Source organism: Balaenoptera borealis (assembly GCF_965194805.1).
Source record: "Balaenoptera borealis genome assembly, chromosome: 12".
NCBI lineage: Eukaryota > Metazoa > Chordata > Mammalia > Artiodactyla > Balaenopteridae > Balaenoptera > Balaenoptera borealis.
Genome location: NC_138869.1, coordinates 58864687 through 58884420, shown reverse-complemented (window position 1 = coordinate 58884420; position 19734 = coordinate 58864687). Strand labels below are relative to the sequence as shown.

General features: G+C 37.0%; 1 protein-coding gene across 11 annotated transcripts in view; it reads left to right on the top strand.

The window, feature by feature from the left end:
• Window positions 1-19734, top strand: part of RBMS3 (RNA binding motif single stranded interacting protein 3) — a gene marked incomplete at its 3' end in the record, with an annotated part of 720886 nt that overhangs the window by 642204 nt on the left and 58948 nt on the right. For 8 of the 11 annotated variants that reach the window (XM_082348666.1, XM_082348665.1, XM_082348668.1 and 5 more), the window contains 2 exons: window positions 7348-7458; window positions 14443-14490. In XM_082348666.1, coding sequence (XP_082204792.1) covers window positions 7348-7458; window positions 14443-14490 — 159 coding nt within the window. The remainder of the gene's footprint in view (window positions 1-7347; window positions 7459-14442; window positions 14491-19734) is intronic. The other 3 variants (XM_082348670.1, XM_082348672.1, XM_082348667.1) reach the window with 1 other exon arrangement.

Sequence of the window (19734 nt, the reverse complement as noted above, 5' to 3'; positions counted from 1 at the left end):
TCTCGTGGCCGAGAGCCACACATTGATTACATGGTTGGAATGGGAGGTGATGAACGCAAATCCACCCTTTGTTGATGAAGACATAAGACTCTCTGAGGGGGCCCTGGGATCCTTCTGTGCACACTTAATATTTCCATTGTCTCAGCAATGATAATTTCTTTAAGTAGAAATATGAAAAGAAAAGATTATATAGTAACCCACCTGCATGATGAAATTCCTTTTATAGTTTTAACCAGGTATAGGAGTTTAATGATAAAAGAACTAATTGGTCTACTACACATTCAGTCAACAAAACCATTTGAGCCTTGGGCCCCAAAGTCTTCAAAAATGTCAACTCTTCCTCAATTCTGTAATATATTTAAAAGCCATTGTACTCGATTAGAATTCTAAAGAAGCTTGTTAAAACATCAAAAGTCACTGCTATACAAACTTCTTAATTTTAAGCACAAAACTCTAAAGGATTCAATAAAGCATTGTTGAGAATAATCTATGTACCTTCTTTGGTAAAAAATACTTCCATGTGACATATTTACTTAAATTCTCATTCAAAATGACACTCTTGTATAAATAAGCACTTAACCAGTAGTTGAAACCATTATTCACAGTTGAATAAGCATGGTATATAATTAGGATTCTTTTCAAGGGAACTCCATGGTTAAAATGAATTTGGCTTTAGTGACTTTTAATATTACATATTTTTAATAAAGCACTTCCAATTAATGGCAACTGAACCCAAAAGCAACATGAAATTAAGAATGTTTATAAGACTGTAAGAAAAAACCCTCCATTTTTACAGTTAATAGATGTTCTCTCATTAGATAAACTACGTACAAAACTCTTCTAAATTTACCACATAACAATGGAAGATGCCCTGCTTCTAAACATGATACCCCAAACCCACAGGTACACACCTCTAGGTAGCAGTCCAAATATACCAATCAAATCTAATTTGTCTAAACTTAGAAAAGAGAAACCCAGCTCTAGTTAGCTGTGTTTCCAAAATAAATAGCAATATACATTTGAACTCTAAACTAACCATATAGGCACTATAAAGTTACATAATGTAAAGTCAATAATAGTCTTGCTTCCTTTCGTTGATAAATTATACGATTTGGGCAATTGATTTAGATGCCAGGTATTTAAGAAACTGGTTTATAGCATAAATATAATCTCAGTGTAGAATCTAAGGTCTGCTGTTAGTTGTAGGGAGCAGAGAGTGGATGGCTACTTTGTGACATTTTCTAAGTACTGCAATTTCAAATCTTTCTCATTTTGTGTAACTGGAGCTTATGAATATATATTTGTGTATGCCAGGATTTCTGAACCCTAGCACTAGTGTTTTTGGCTGGATAGTTCTTCGTTGTGGAGAATTGTCCTGTGTGTTGTAGGATATTCAGCAACCATGGCCTCTACACACGAGGTGTCAGTGACACCCCTTCCCCAGTTTGACAACTAAAAATGTCTCCAGACATTGCCAAATCGCCCTTTTAGCCACTGCAGAATCACCCCTTGGTGAGGACCACTGGTGTATACACATACACAAATACTTTTTATTTTGATAATTTCCATAAATATGCTATGGTGGCATTAGTAGAACTTTTTACATCAGGTGAATTTCAGATCTCATCTCTAAGGGTGTGGTGATTGAATATGTTAATAAATGCAATGCACACATATGTGAGCACAACCTTGGTTTTGAAACTGAACTGCCCTTTGTGAGAACAAGATTTTTCAGAATCTTTGGATTGCTTCCTTTTGACTATTAATCTCAAAATAACATTTGTAAGAACCTTTTGATTTGAGTTTTTCTCTTTCATCCTTTTCCAACCAATATTTATGAAACATATATTACATGCCTCCTACTGTAGACAACACCATGACACTGTAAATAGACAGTTTGAACAAGCAAACGTGATTTCAGCCCTTCTAGAATGAACAATCGAAATTTTAAAAGTTGGTAAATGTTAGCCATTTTTAATTTTACTGAACAATTTGTGGTGCCGATATATAAAATTAATTCACAAACACTGTTTCAAGTATCTACTGCATGTAATTCATAATTATAGGGTTTACAAATATGTGTAAACATTACCCTCGCCCTCTTGGAAGGTATATTGAAAGAAGCAAGTGGAGAATAATAAAGGGAAGGAAGGATAGGGGCTAACATGGGGTCCTCAAGGCAGCCTGGCTTCCACACCTGGTTATTCACCATTCTCCCAAGCCGCCAGTGTTTGTTGGAGATCATTCCAAATTGCTTCCAGAGTGGAAGTCATATCTTCCAGCTTTGCCACAGCTTTCTGGGTTTCAAATATATATATTTTTTAAGACAGACCATCCTCTGCAAGTTGGACATTGATCAAGGTAGTTGAGGATTAATGAGTGTTTCTGAGGATGGGGAAATCTTTCCCAATCCTTTTTTATCTCTCCCTAGGCAGCCCTATGTAAACCTCACCAAGCACCCCTGCAAACAAAACAAAACCCACGCCAACATCAACAAATGAAAAGGTGAAACATCTCTACATACACAACATGGAGTGTCACACACTCATATAGCAGGGCACCGGATTTGGTTAGCTATTTCCCAAGTTAAGTGAAATAACTTTATGCCATTTATATGATGAAAACATCATTGCTACTGGAAAATCCGTTACACTAACTAGTTTACTTGTAAGGGCGTATCATTCTCTGTACGTCACATGTGCTAAAAATAGCCTGGTGTACACAAACTCCACTAGATATTTATTCTAGAAATATTAAAAACTGAGAAGCAGAAAACACACAGATGAGAAAGACAAATGACCTTAAACCACATTTTTTTAAGTCATGTTGAATGATTACTACTAACAAGTCCCATGGTTTTGCATAAGTGACCATAGCAAAAGAGCACAGTATGGGCTGCAAACATTTTTTTCTTTTTGTAAGAAACATAAAGATTTCTTTTTGTTTTTTTCTTCTTTTTAATTTATTTTTTATTGAAGTATAGTTGAATTACAATGTTGTGTTAATTACTGCTGTACAGCAAAGTGACTCAGTTATACACATATATACATTCTTTTTCATATTCTTTTCCATTATGGTTTGTCACAAGATATTGAATACAGTTCCCTGTGCTATACAGCAGGACCTTGTTGTTTATCCATCCTGTATATACCAGTTTGGGCTGCAAACATTTTGACCTGAGGCATCTAGATTGGACAAGAGGGAAAAAGAGGGTGATATTTCTTTTCCTTTTTTTCACTTATGTTATAATTTTCCTACCTTTTATTAATACTTCTACATTTCTGTGATTTCAGATTCAAGGCTCCCTTAGATTCCAAACAGGAAGGAATTTTAAATGTGCTCCAACACAAGCACACTGATCAAAAAGAAACATGTCAGATCATCTGACTGAGGCCTGAATTACTCAGATAATCACCCCATTTCAGCTCATCAAAAATGCAGGCTTGACCTCTTTGCCTTTTTAAACAAAATGTAATATAATTATTACACAAAGGCTCATACCCCATCACAAGATTGGTTTAAAACAAATAATTGAGAAACAGTATAAATAAAGTAAGACCAAGTATTTGTAACACTGACTTATACAATAGCCGTTTATAGACGGAGCACATGTCTCAAATTTAGGGGCATCAGAATCATTTGGAGAGTTTATTAAAACACAGATTCCAATGCCCGAAGCCCAGAGAGTCTAATTTAAATTCTTGATCATATTTGGAGTGGCACTGGCCTAGAATATTGACATTCACAGGAACATTCATACAGGTAATTCTCATTGTGGTCCATATCATGGCATTAATGTAGGTTTTAAACCATCTATGTGTGTTCTTGATGGGAGAGAGCCTTGCTGGTGTTTTCCTCAATTTGTCAATGATCCTGTATTTCTGTCAGAAAATTAAAATATCAATGAACTCTCCTAGACTTAACATTTCTTTCATATATTGGCAGGAGGTTAACAACACAGATGCTTTTGTGGCCTTAGGTCAGATATATTTATTCCACATCAATGATCTTTGGAAACTTTATCCAAAATCCTGTTGAAATTGTTTATTTCAGAATTAGGGCAAACGGCTCCACCCTATGACTCTTGAGTGTGAACAGCTTTGTTTTGCAGAGGCCGTGGCTAAAACAGACCAGACAGTCCCATCAGCTGCCTGGTCATTGTGCTTTTTAGTGGAATTACAGCATGTTACAGTATTTTTCTTTGCAGCTTAAACATTGAGCAAACCCAGATATCCGGAGATGCTAAAATGAAAAATCTGTTTCCTCTTGCTTTGCCATTTGCCAAGCGAACTCCGTCAGACAGCACATTCTATACCTTTTGAGTAAATGAAATTACCCTCTATGTGTTGGCAACATCTGTCACAAAACACTCTTCAGTCTATGGCTTAAATGCATCGGATAGGAAGGGCTTTGACAGTGTATTTAATGAGGCACGATTATAATTTTGCCTTAACAACCATAGATTTTTCTCTTCCTTTTTTGTTATTTTTTCTTTCTTTTTCCTCTCCCCCACACTGTTTCATGTCTTACACAACACAAAAGAGGTTCTGTAGCTGAACTGCAATTGATGAACACAGTGACCGGCAAAGCCCGGTCTTGGTTGTAGATAACCAGCGCTTCAAACTCCCGAAGTTGTCTGTCCCTGGTAAAGTGCCATCAAGACAATGTGTTTCCCCAAGGGGTTCCTGTCTGCTATTTCCAACTTACTCACTGCTTGTAAGTTTCTTCCATCCCTTGAGATTCTTAAGAAATGTATGATCTTAATCATTTGTGGGAATCCTGTGTTTCTTGAACATTTTTACTAAATTTGAATAAGAATGTATGTCCTGATGTGTCCTCCCCCAAGAAGCCTTATTTCGTTGTTCATTTCATTTGCAATAGCTGGCCTGGTTAGGAATGTTTCTCTTACATTGTCTTCCACTCCATGCCTAGCGCTGCTATTTCCAATGCTAAATGATGACACATCCCTCCCCCCACCACACACACACACACACACACACACACACACACACACACACACACACACAGTCTTCCCTTTGATTGTCAGGTTTCTGGTTTATACACAGAAGCAGCGCTCACTCTGTGGCATCTGTAATCAAATGAGTCCCCAAGCACTTTCCATGAAAAGATTCTCTAAAGAGACCAGACGATCCTTCCGAAATTAATTCCAAATGCAGGCATTCAATCCTTCTATACTTATCATGCATAGATTTTGATTTGTCTGTCTGTCACAGGCTCACCTTCTCTCATTTTCATATTACCACCCCCGAAAAAGACTTAAGACTACCTATCACACTGCTGGGGAGTGAGGTCACCCCTAGGGCGTTGCGAAGAAAGTATCCTGGCCAAACACAATTTGGTCTTTATCTCTGATATATGATGAACAATTCTTTATGTGACTAGGGCAATCTGATTAGAATTGTGGGGTTTCCGGGACTGTCACAAGTTAGCTGTGTGTCAGAACCTCTAGGGGCAAATATTCTAAGAAGATAGCCTAAATCTCAAGTTCAAGAAGAGTATTGAAGTGTTGCACCTGCTAAGGATTAGAATGTTGTGAAAGTGCCACATTTTGGCTAAAAAAAAAATGCTTCAGAACTTCTGTCTTAACTCTGAGATTATTCTGTAGTTTATCCCTAAGTGATTTAAGAAACGTCTCAGTTATTCTCAAAGTATTTGCTGCTAGTTTGATATGACAAATACCTAAAATAAAGGCTAGTAATTTTTTTTTTTTTAAGGAAAAAGGAAAGATGCTTGTGTTAAATTCAGGCAGCAGGAAGAAAAAGTGTTGTGTCTCTGAATTATAATTAAGTAAGCTTATCATGTCTCTCATTCAAGAAGCATTCTGATGAATGACAGTTTATGGAAGCATCAAAAAATTCAAGCAATGCAAATGCACAACTATGTCTATTTACAAGTTACAGATTATAAAATAACATACATATTTTGATTGATTGTAGCTCAAAAGTCCAAATGTCTTTGAGAACAAAGCTAGCTCTGTATATCAGTCATCTACAAATATATGGTTCAGTTTCTATTTTCCTTCCATATTGATGAGGAAGAGCCCACAAGGAGGGCTGAGTGACAGCCTGATCTTTTAACAGGTACAGTCAGGGAGCTGGATTTGGATAATAGCACGAGAAGCATTATCCTGAGCTAAGGCATTTTAGGACATATTTGCTTGTGGGTAATTAGTTTGGGTGCTGAGATCCTTCCATCCACATGAATCTGACTTATTTTTTTTTCTTCAAAATGTTTATTTATATGAAAAAAAGTCACATAGAAAAATAATGTTTACAGAAAAAAATAGCATTCAGATTCATAATCATTTTTCTACCACTGGGCATTTAAATGAGCTTCTGCCTTTATTACTATCTTTAAAATAAAACACTGGAATTATACAGTCTCAAAGATTCCATCCAACCCTAGCTTTTCAATTAAAAAAAAAAAAAAAAAAAAGATCTTTCCATTCTCTAAGTTAGTCAATTAAGGTGGAATAGTAGGATAGTGGAAAGGAAAAGGAAGGGAAGGGTAGTATGGCCCGGATCCAGGCTTCATGGGCCATGTGACACTTTGTATATGGACAGAATTTTTTTTTATGTCTATTATTTCTTGCATTTCCAACAGTTATGATAAATCAAAAAGCATATTCTAGAAGTAGGCCTTTCCATGATGAAACACTTGATATTTTTGCATTTAAAAAAATTTCAGTGCTGTTTCATTTGACCAGCATTTAGCAGAGTTCAGTATCCTCTAGGCTTGTGTCAAAAGCACAGGTAGAAAGAAGGTAGGTCAAAAGATTAGAAGGAAAACATATGGGAAATAGTAGCTTTGATTTTTATAACATTTGTGTTAGATTTTAATATGTCCTTTAAAGGTATCCCGTCAAGAAACCCATCTGGACCAGCCTTATCCCCCTGGGGGAAGGTTGTATTGAAGTGATCAAGAATTATCTGTATAAATCCTGGGTAAATGACAAAAACAGAAGTTTTACTCAATATCAAGAACAATTAGAGAATTTCCATAGTATTTATATTTTTCAGTCAGAGAAGTTTGTATGTAGAACAGTGAGAGAGGATCTATCTGATGTCTTAGAATACATTCTACATTGAATATTGGAAGTATAAATGACAATGACAGATAAATCACATCAGAGATAAAAGTCGCTAATGTTACATATTTAGACAGGCACAAAATGACATGAATGGATGTAAAAATCACACATGGCTCGTTAGCCTTTTTAGTGAGAAGTAAGCACGTATGATGTTGACACAGTTTACTGTGCTTATTTTTTTTAAGTTTCCTTCATTGTGGAACATGTTTTCAGATGGACGTTGTGTGTGCTTATAGGGTGCTGTGATTACGCCAACAATGGACCATCCTATGTCAATGCAGCCAGCAAACATGATGGGCCCCCTGACACAACAGATGAATCACCTTTCGTTGGGCACAACAGGAACGGTGAGTTGAAGAGTTTGTTTCCCTTTGTTTTCTTGGACTTCATCAATATAAGGTGCAATACTCGCTGTTCTTACTGGCATCATCAGCAGAACTGGTTCTGCACCACTGACTAACATGCCTTTTAGGTCCCCCTGTGAATAAACTGCCCTCTGCATGCACAGTTCCGGGGCACATTTACTCGCATTGACAAGGCTGAAGGTTCTACCGCATTGCATTTAAATTTGTGTTACTTCTGGTTCCTATGATGCAATGCACCAGGTGTGTCTATTTTAGACCTTGTAACTTAATACACTTGAGCCTAGTTTTTCTTTCCCAGATATTTACCACTTCAGCTCACAGCATCCCCAGGTTATTCACAAGACAGGGGTCCAACCTTGATTATGACTAATATGCAGGGCTTTTTATTTACTTTCAGTGTTTAAAGCAACAAAAAGTAATTGAGAACCTCACATAATCAACTTATTCTAATCTTTCTTTTGAATATGTCAACATAGATGATGTTCAAAAAAGGAAAGGAATCTAATGTACCTGATTTTTTTTTATAGGTAGGGATGTTTTTGATTAGCCATTATTTTTCCTTAGGGCACAAAAGTATATTCAGAAATGCCCATTGCAACCTTGCTTTTATATCAACAAGGCAGTTGAAATCATTGGCAAACCTTTGTTTTTTAAAAAATCTTTTCAAAGACAGTTCCCCAAATGGTCAGGAGGGCAAATGTCTAATACAACATGGAATACAGCAACTTTATTAATTATAGAGAACAATGAAAAATGTCAAAACCAATATCCCATGTAACAGTTTTTATTTTTCATAAATGTTAATGTAGATAATTTTGTCATTTTTAAAGATGGAGAGAGGAAAACATGTATCTTCTTCTGAGTGAGACAGCTTTGATACTATAGAAAGCCTGATGGAGCCCTATTGCTTCTGTCTGTCCTTAGGAAGATAACATCTCCTGGTCTCAATGCCCCTCTCCATCCAGTTGAAGTAATGAACATGGAGATCTATGGGACCCCTTCAACCATATGCCTCTATGACTTTATGCCTATATGTCTCATAGTCACCACTACTGTGATTCTTCTCAGTTATGCTGGCAACATCTCCAAACATCTAAGTACACTAGGTACATTAGCTGTATATTGGAGATTTTACCTTAAAGCAATGGTTTGCTTGCTACATAGATGTGTTGACTCACAGGCTTTTGAGGATTTAAGAAGTTTCTGACATGTTCACTGAGGTCTCAGTAATCTGCTCTAAATAGGAGGAAAGTCTATATACCTAATGGAAAGAGTCCCATTGTTTCAATAAAGAAAGTTAGTTTTATGAACATAAACAAAGTACCCATCTAGAAGGCCTCAGTTGCTGAACCTATGAAAAGCAGTTGATGATACCTATGTGTCTGAAAGCTTAGACTAGATCAAATGATTCTTTAGGTCTCCGAACTAGACTTTTAAAAGTCATGTGTAAGACTATGTTTAATTTTACAGTGTGGTACAGCTAATTTTCATTAGAATTTGAAGATACTATTTCTATAGCTTTTAGCAATGTGTGAAGATTACCTGTAGTCACTTTTCTCATTTATTAATAAAGCAGATCCCAGGACAATATTAGAAGGCTTGAAGTTTCTCATGTCCCACTACTGATTTCCCTTTATATCTGCTTTCCCCTACTTAAATGATCACAAATTATGAATAAATGAAGTAATGCACTTTTACTGTATTGAATGACAATTTGTAATCCAATAAAGGAGGGAGTTCTAAGGCAAAGCATAAAAAGAAACACTTTATAAATTCTACTCATTTGAATCAAAAGCAAAGCCAGCTGACTTACTGAAATTCAAATTTGGAGGAAACTAGGAAAAATATGACCTAAGTTAATAAGAATATGACTGAATCCTTTAAGAAATTGAAAAATAAGCTCAATTATATAGAACAGTGTCAATAAGAAATACTTATTGATTCAATAATGTCTATTATGACTAGTGTTTGAGCATTTTCAAAAAGGATACATTTATACAAGACCACAAATTTTGCCCAGCTGGTAATAGCCAAATTATTCAATAATGATATATCCCCTTTTCTTTCTCAGAAAGCAAAAGTTTTAAGCATGTGGCTTATATTTAACATCAAATTTCTTCTAGCTTTTTAAAAATTTATTTTCCTCCTTCACATTTGTACTAATGCTTAAAAACATTATAAGCTTTATGTAAATTGATGTTTTGCAAAGGTTTAAAGTTTCATAAGGTTCTGAAAAGGCAGAGAGAAAACAGTATTAATTTGTAGATTTATTCAACAAAATATCACTGACAATGTTGAGTGTCCAGCAGGAAGTTATACTTTTTTCTTAAACTGTCACTCTTACACTTTGATATAATATCACAGATTCATTTTATCTGAATTTTTGATTGGCATTTGGAGTGGCTCTTATTGATTCTTTTGATTCTTTTAATCAGATTTCACCACCTTATTAGATCTTTTCAACACACTTTATCCATTGCTGGGAAGGTGGCCTGGTATCATGGAAAGAACAGTGGGTGTTGAATTTGAGTTTAAAGCCTGGTTCTGCCCCCTTATTAGCTGTGCATGTTTAAGCAGGTTACTTGACCTCTCTGAACTTTTATTTCCTCTTTTGCAAAGTGGGAAAAGTAATGTTTATATCCCAGGGGTGTTGTGAGTGTTAATGGCATGAGATATGGAAACCTTCCAGTTTTTCAAGATAAGCTACTTGGATTTTAATGGGAAATCTCCCTATGTTTGAATATTGGACCCAATTTTCCTAAGAGCTGTCAGTTTGTGACTCCTGCCCAAGGTTTTCCTGGTCCTCCTCTGATCTCTCTGGCCATTGCTTCTTTTCTTTCTTAGGCTGCTAAATAAGTTTTTAAACTTACTTCTCATTCATACATGATTTCCTTAACAAGCTCCTCCACTTCGATGGTTTTGAACTCTGCCTTCTATGCCGAAGACTCTTATATCTGAGTCCTCAGGGCTAACCTTGTCTTAGAATTTTAGACCATTTTAGAATTTTAGTCATTTGTCCAACCACTTGCTAAATATTTCCACGTTGACTCTCCCTCTGACATCTCGAAGTCAACACGACCCAAACTAATCTCATGAGCTTCCCAAGCTTTCTCCCCACTGACCCTTCCTCTTATAGGGTCCTGCTCCTGTTCCCTCTCAAGCTGACCCCATGACCACTCACCCGGGGAGTCCAACACTACACTTAGGACCCAGTGTAGACCCTTTCCTTCTCAATTCCCACCTCATACAGTTACTATTCAAGTCCCATAGACATCTGTCAAATACATCCCTTCCTTCATATTCTAGAGTCTCTTCCCTGGGCCTCGTTTGATTAACTGTAATAGTCCCCTAACTGTTCTTCCTGTTTCCCACCTCAATTTACTCCAGTCTGTTCCCCGCCATATTGCCACAGCCAGTCAGTCTAAAACTCTCAGACCATGTCTCTCTCCTACTATAATTTTCCAGAGGCTTTCAGACATCTGAGCTCACTGAAATTCTGCAAAACAAGGTGTGAACAAGTCAAGATTAAGACAGGAACCTCAAGTCCAGAAATAGTTTCCAAGGGCAGAGCAGAGAGATCCAGGGAATAACCAAAGTAAGCAGGGTTCAGGGCTAATGGGTCCTGGAGCTAGATTAGAATTTTCCATCTTCAGAAGGGGTGCCTTAGGTCATACGCTATGTCCCGCTTTCTTTTCTAAGATCCCTGAGTAAAGGAAGTGTACTGAGCCAAAGCCTCTTTTTCATCTTCATAAAATTAGATGTATTTGGTCCCCCATGACCCCACATTTTGAAAGGGATGCCTTGTAGGTTAATTAACCATTCTTTGCCACCTCAAATGTTTATCGTTCAATTCTTTACCTATTTTTAAGCTGGACAGAATCTGCAGGGCTTAAAAGAAATGAATTTTATGCAAGCAGTATAACGGTTTTATTCCAGGGCTCTGCTGACCTTGAAGAAGTTTCTAGCTTTTCTGCTTTTGTTTATTTTTTGTCACAGGATTCCCTCAAGGACCAAAGCCCTATTATCCATAATTTCTTATCAGTCTATTGTAAGCTTTAGCAGAAACCACTGGGGATTTTACTGTGTTATGAGAACCTCCAAATTGCATGACAATCTGGTTTTACAAGTTTCTTATCTCCTTTTCATTTGTTCAGTTGGTGGTCACCAGTGGCTTACAATGTCACCAGATTCTGTTGAAAGAAATAAAAAGTTTTTGTTCTGCAGGCTCCTTATCTGCAGTTCTGTTTGTGTCTCCAGACCACTGGTGATTTGTGACATCATTGGATTCTGGTGGTGTAACCATAGCCGCTCACAGAGATAATCTTGTAATTGTTCTTGACTTGTTCAACATAGTTCTCTCACAGTTTTCAGTAGCACCATCCCTCCTGTATTGCTTTGAAATTCTGATGGTATCAGGTGAAAATCCTGAATTATTCATTTTGCTTAGAGATTGTCTATTTTCAGCTATTATCCAGGAATATAAGTATTAAGACAGAGTGATAAAAACCAATACACGATGTTAAATGGACTCATGATTAGGAAACAGTATCATAAATTCATAAGTGGTCATGAGTACATCTCCTGAAATGTTTTTTCAGGAAAAAGTATCAATCAATTAAAAATGGTTAAATACAAGAAACAAAATATAAATGAAAGGGAATAGTTTTTTTAAATTTATTTAGTCTTGTTGTAAGATAAGTGAATTTTTGAAGTTAGTCTTACAATATAAACAATAAACAAGTAGGCATTAAGTGAAAGTCTAGTATTATGAAAGTTTATTTGCAAAGAGTAAGCTTTTGCTGTTTAAAAAATAGATTCTGAATTCCAATAAATTAGCAAAAAATACAAAAGTCCCAATGTATAAAATGCCAAAGAACATGAACAGATAGTTGATAAAGGAGGAAATAGAAAGCCAAAAAACATATGAAAAATGATCAACTTAACAGTAAATTAATCTAATACACACACAGACACACACATATAACCCATTAAATAAAGTTATTAAAATAATACACATTGCTGATGAAGGTGTGGGGAGATGTACATTCTCAAGCGTGGCTAGTGTGATGGTAGGAATCCAAATTTGTGAAAGTGTCAACTGGATAGCAGGGTGGACCTGCAAGACATTTCAAAAATAGCTCTATTCCCCGACCAAATAGTTATAGTTTTGAAGACCTATTCTCTGGAAATATTCTAGAATAACAGAAAATATATCTTAAAAATATTCAGCCCAGTATTCTTTATAATGTCTAATAAGGAAGATTAAATAAATCATAATCCATCCATAAACTAGAATGTAATGCAGCATGAAGTTATAAGTGTATAAAATAATTAAGAAGGGATTAACTATCATGTTAAATCAAAAGAGCAGGATGTAAATTTGCATGTGTGGAGTATCATATCAACTATGAAAAAATATTTATGAAATAAGGCTGTAACAAGTACAAACAAGTGTGATGGTTTCTAGATGATGGGATTAGGGATGATTTCTATTTTAATCATGGTACTTTTCTACATTCTCCAAGAATTCAACAATGAGCAAGATTTTTTATAAATTTTAAAATGTTATAAATATATTCTTGGAAAATGACTAGTGTCACGGTCTTGTTTGTTTGTAGTAATAATGTGTGCTTAGTTTTTTAAAAGATAATCAGAATTACTACCAGTATTAATGAAATATTTGGAGACCCCTTGAAAATGATTTTATATATTCTAGATTTGGGGATTATAATCAAGTCACTAGTTCACATACCTGTCGTGAGAAACAGAATAACTTATGCCTAAGGTTTACTTGCATTTGAATCTTTGATCAATGCTTGCTTGGCTGGCCTTGCATTGTTCAAAGTTCTAATCTGTCTTTTCACACACCATTCACTCATGGGAGAGTGATCAACATTGTCCTTTTGTGGCAAGGAGATAAAACGGAGAAATTTGTGATAGTCCAAATTAAGTTACCAAGTAGGTGGAAGAGTGAAGTTTGAGGTTTTAGTTTCTAAAATGGAATAATGATCATACGAATGGAATGAGGGTCATGCAAAAGCATCCTTTTAACCATGTTTGGGCAGTTTATTTGAATATGAGCAATACCCGGTCCCTTTTACACAGTTTACCCCTCCAAGGGGAGCTGAAACTAGATTAGAACTTTCCATTTTTAGAAGTCGGTCCATGTCCCACTTTCCTTTTTTAGATCCCTGGCTAAAGAAATGATATTAAGCCAAAGCCTCTTTTTCATCTTTAAAAAAGCAGTTTTATTTGGTCCCACGTCACCCCAACTTTTGAAATGGATGTCATGTTGTTTAATTAACCTCGATCTACAATTTGCCACCTCCGATTTTATGACACTTTGGAAAAAGACAGCAGCCATCTGTTGAATAGATTCTGTTCTATTGATCTGTGTCCTCACGATACCAGCACACGAAGCTCCTTGGCCTCGACCACTGGGGACAGAGCCCGAGATGAGTGGTCAATAACAAAATTCTAGCTTCAAAACATGTCAGCCTCCATAGAATTTGGGAATGTGCAAATTTTTCATTTATCTCTTTTGAAATTGTAGTTATTTCTTTTGTTCTCCAGGACTGGGGTTTCATATTGCACTTTGGTCCCCTTCCTGACGGGCCACTTTGTAGAACTTTTGTGTCAGCCAAAGAGGGTACATATTGCAAGTTGATGACCCAAGGGAGGGACCAAAGTTATGAAAGATGAGGAAGATGACAATACTCTGGGACAGATGATGCTGTCCTCGCGGGTCACACGGGGCCTAACGACACATCCAGAGTGGTGGTTGTGGGGACCGTTGTGTCAACTGTCAACTCTCAAGGGGTCATAGTGCCTCCTTGAGTGCTTGAAGGCAGGAGCCTTAGGTACCATGTGACATACAGTGGGCACTTCCAAGTTTTAGAGCTAAAATTCTATTTTATTTTCTTTTGTACTTCATTGCATTCTTTCTCATGCTCTTTTCATTCAAAGATTCAGTCCCAAGACAGGATTATGATACTCCACCAGCTGTTGTGTCAGGTAGGAAAATTCTAATTCCTTTAAGACTTGATTGGATGGGAGAGAGGGAGCTTGCCTGGTTTTTCTCCAAAACTCTTTAAAGCAGTGATTCTCAAACAGTGATTCTAAGCAGGCATTTCAATATCAGTTCCGGGGTGGGGGTTTAGCATATGTGGTTCAAAAAAGGATATTTAATATTCCAATCCAGTTTTGTGTATGGAAAATAAATGTGTTGCTTTTGAAATAAAAAGTAAAAGCTCAAAGACTTTTGGTCTATGAAGGATACACAGAAAATTGAGTCTATGTTCTGTGTATCAGTAATTCTTAGTGTTGGAAGCGTTCATTAGACTTTCTGGGAAATTGGAGAAGGATACTTGTGTTTATCGAAAGAGGGCACAGATGAATAAAAGTAGTTTGAGAAGCACTGCTTTAGAGACCGGAATTCCTCTGAAATCAGAAAATCATCCCATTTTGCTTGCTCTGCACCCACCATAGTGTCTGACACATAGTAGGTACTCGATATAATTGTTGAATGAATCAAAACTTCAAATTTGTTCCAAAAATGGTGTTTTGAATATTGAAAGAAAATCTGCCAATGTTCCATTTGTACAACAAAGTGGCAGAGGTTGGTTTGAGAATTCGTTAGTGTCTCGAGCATTTTAATTAGCAATATTGAAGTAGTTTCATAAAATCCAGTGGTGCAGTTTGTCACAGAGTATACATATGTGAAGACATGAGTTTTAATTTTGAACAGCACGGATCTTCTTGTGCTTTCGTCTTGATTTTGCATTTTCGTTTCTTGCAAAGAGGAAAATGGGCACAAGTTTTCATTTTTGTTGATTTTAACTAAATAAAATACTGGCAGCATGAAGGGCTTTGAACTATTTAATCCTTTGATGTGTCAGATGATGAGGACATAAAATCTAAACCAAGAAAGGGCACTGGAGAGAGAGCAAGAGACAAAGGCCAGAAACAGAAACAGAATGGGAGAGCCCAGAGAGCAGCAGAGTCTGGCAACTGAATGATGGTTTTCAAGCAGAGAACATCGTGTTCTTGGGCCACCTGGTTTGCTTGACCCAGCATCTTCAGGGTAATCCTTTTCTCATGTCTTGTGGACTTGTCTAATTATGCTCATGGCTGAATACTCCTCTTAGAAGTTCAGTTGAGAAGCAATGAGTTAGCTTTCAGCTGTGAAGTTACTTTGGTCCTCCTGGAAATCTCTATAAGTTGTCATTAATGAAAATACCACTTATCTTTCCCCAAAGTGTATTACCTGTCATATCTTCATGTGCCTGTTTTATTTAGGATATGGGACTCCTGGGAAGATGCTTTCTCTAACGTATGTAGCCTTTACTTTGTTTACCATGTGGCATCTTTGTTTAACAAGAGGCATCTATTCTTAATAATTTGCCAATATTGATAATAATGAAAGACACAAAATGGAACTTTCCTTCAACTAGGTTTTCTGATTTCACTTTCAAGAACACAATGGAAAAAGCAATGAAAACATTAAAAGCACTTACTAGATGTGTGTCATGGGTCAGGCTCTACACAAATCAATGGTGGCAGAACATCTGGTGGCAAATCTGGACTCAGAGTTCCCACCTAATTCCATAGTCAGGCGCCACTGAGAGTCCTTGAGCAGAGAAATGACTTGATCAAAGCAGTGCTTTGAGAAACTTAATCTAGCAGTTTGGTGTGTGCTTGAGGAATAAGACACAGTAATTACGTAGAACATTTAGAAAGCTCAAATATGATATCACTAAACTAAAATAAGTGCTAAGACCCCAGTGGAATACAAAGGGACTAAAATAGAAGTGACAGGAAAAATAACACTTTGGGAGATTTTACAGTTGTTTTCCCCTTACAAGATTGAGTTGGTGGTTTGACATCTTATAAATTTGCACAGACTTCTTTGGCCTCTTTAGTCCATCTCTAAATGAAAATAGACTTGCCTTCCTAAAATGTTTGTGACTTATCTGGTGGGCACAACTTGAATAACATTTGAAAAAATAACATATCCTTTGCCAAACCCTTGATCAGATCAGGAAAGTGAAACAGGCATAAAGTATTGTGATATCCTCTTCTCATGTCTCCCAATATGCCAGTGTTGGACAACTCCAATAGTAATCGATTCTTGGCCATTGTAGGAGCCAACTAAACTGCCATGAGGTATCGGAGTTTGAGATATCTCCGTGGTAATCTACAGAAACAAAACCCAACCTAATTCTGTTCGATCAATATATCAAACATTTTTTGACCACCCTCTGAGTGCTGGGCACAACACTGAAGTACTAGAGATACAAAGATGAATAGAAAATGGACCATTGGTTAAAAAATATATATGATGGTCTAAATTAATGTTGTTGTTGTTGATGATGATGATGTTGAAATGTATAAAGTATGGAGGAACTAAAATTTAGAATCTACGATGAAGATTGGGAACCCTCAGGAATAAAGTGAATTCTGAGCTTGATGTGGAAGGATGAATATGAGTTTACCAGTTGGACAAGAGTGGGAAATGTACATGAGGTGAATGGGACAGGAAATGAAATTCTATGGGGTGATTAGATGACAGCAAGTTATTTGGTATTCTTGGGGCAAAACATCACAATGGCAGACACTGAAGGTGATCTCAGGGTAGTCAGGGTAAATCTGATTTTAGGCAAGAACTCTTTCCTCTTTGAGCCACACGCCACCTTGTTCTTTTAGTTATTCAAATAGTATTTATTGGGAGCACACTTTGTGACAATCACTGTGTCGGGTGCCAGGGATACAACTTCCTTCTAAGAACCTAGGGTCCAATTAGGAAGTTAGGCACAAACAAGTGATTACAAGTTTGTAAAATCTTCAATAAGATGCCTGAGTTCAGAATCTACTGTGTCACTCGCTAGTTGTGGAACCTTGGGAAAATTATGTAACTTCTCTGTAGCTTGGATTATTTATCTGAGGAAATATTAATTACCTCGTAAGGTTGTTGCGAGCATAGATGAGTTAAGATATGTAGCCTGCTTAGCACAGGTTCTGGCATCAAATAAGTGCTCAAATGTTATTAGCAACAGCTATGCTAATCATCCTTGTTACAAGGTGCTATTGGGGACACAAAGAGAAAACTGACCCACGGTAGGAGTCAGAGAAAGTGGAAGAAACCTCTGAATGGAGACATAAGGACACGTGGGAATTAGCCAAGTGAAAAGTAAGTTGGAGGGGGGAGTTTCAGACTAACAGGGCAGCATGTACAAAGCTGATGGTTAGCAGGATATGGCAAATTCGGGGAACTACAGATGATTCAATAGGACAGGGATGCATAAAGAGAGATGAGAGTAGAGAAAACGATCCTGGACAAATAAGGTGGAGCAATGTCACCAGCTATGGTAGCTGGGACTCCATCCTGCTGGCAATAGATGTAAACTAAAAAGTTTAAGTTGGAGAGTGACATGATCACTCTGGATATAGGTGGAGAATGCACTGGAGAGAGACAGAACTGGAAAACGGGGACCAGGACTCAGGAGTTCAAGCACAAAATCAAGTTGGCATGTGCCCAAGGTGTGCAAATAAGAATGGAGAGTTGACAAATTTGACAAATTTGAAAGAGGTAGAATACACAGGACTTAGTAACTCACTGGATGTCAGAGTAGAAGGAGAGGAAAGAGTTAAAGGTAGCTCTTAAGTTCCTAGCACTCAATGGCCTGAGGTATCATTTGCTGAGCTCTGAACCAGAGGAAAGAGAATCAAATTTGGCAGGAAAGAGTTTGAGTGCAGTGTTGTACACATTGAGTTTGAGATGTCTGTGAGGCATCCAAATAGAGATAATCAATAAATATTTGGATGTCTGTTTCTGGAGCTCATAAGACAGCTCTTAGGTAGAAATGGATTTTGGAGTCATCGTCATGGAATTAACTCATGTCACCCAGAAAATGTGCTTCGACTGAAGAGAAGTAGGCTGATCCTTGAAAATAAAGAATGGGCAGAAAAAGGAACCTGAAGTAAAGATTGGAAAAGATAACTATAGACATAAAAGGAAAATCAAGAGTGTGAGGTTTCCAAAGATGCCAAAGCAAGAGAGGGTTTCAAGAGAGGCCAGTCTATTAAGATGAGTTTTGAAAAGAAGTCATTGGATTTCGTGACACAGAGGTCACTAGCCACTCTGATAGGGCAGTTTTAGGGAGAAGAGCAAGACAGTGAATGTCCTATGACAAAGTGGATGTAAAAAGTGTCAGACCTAACAAAATTGGCTTTGAAGAGGAGAGACGATAATAACAGAAAATGAATGGAGAAGGGACCTGATCGATTGACTAATTTTTTTTTTAAGATGGTAAATGTTTGGTCATGATAGGAAGAAGCCAGGAAAGAGTTCTAATGGTTAAAGATGTAATTCATACAGGGGATGACTGATAGAACAAGGTCATTGAGGAAGCCAGACATCTCCTCTAGGAATGCAGGAGGACAGGAGGAAAGGACAGTGCACCTGCATGTAAATTTGTAAGCATACGAGTAGGAAGTGAAATGTAGGGTTTCCTACATGATAAATACTTTTTTTGTTTGTTTGTTTTAATTTTTTAAATTGAAGTATAGTTGATTTACAATGTTGTGTTAATTTCTGCTGTACAGTATAGTGATTCAGTTATACATATATATATACACATGTATATTCATGTATATATACATGTATATCCTGTGATAAAACATCACAGGATATTGAATATAGTTTCCTGTGCTATACAGTAGGGCCTTGCTGTTTATCCATCCTATATATAATAGTTTGCATCTACTAATCCCAAACTCCCAGTCCATCCCTCCCCCCAACCCCCTCCCCCTTGGCAACCACCAGTCTGTTCTCTATGTCTGTGAGTCTGTTTCTGTTTCACAGATAAGTTCATTTGTGTCTCATTTTAGATTCCACATATAAGTGATATCATATGATATTTGTCTTTCTCTGTCTGACTTACTTCACTTAGCATGATCATCTCTATGATACTACTTGTTTGTGTGTGTGTGTGTGTGAAGTATTAAGTGCCATCTTCTGAGAGTGAGTGGGAATGGCATGGTAAGGGACTGAAGGAGAACAGAGATTTGGAAAAAGAAAGCCAACTAGCAATACACAGGAAGCTTGAGGGGCAGCCCTGGGTGGCCATTGGAAGCTACAGACTATGGATTTTTGTTATACCAGTCTGTGAGGATGTTTGATTTTTCACTGTAGTGATCAGTAGCCAAGAAGGCAGACAGGTGGATTAACCCAGGGCTAAGGTTTCACTGAGTGGAGTG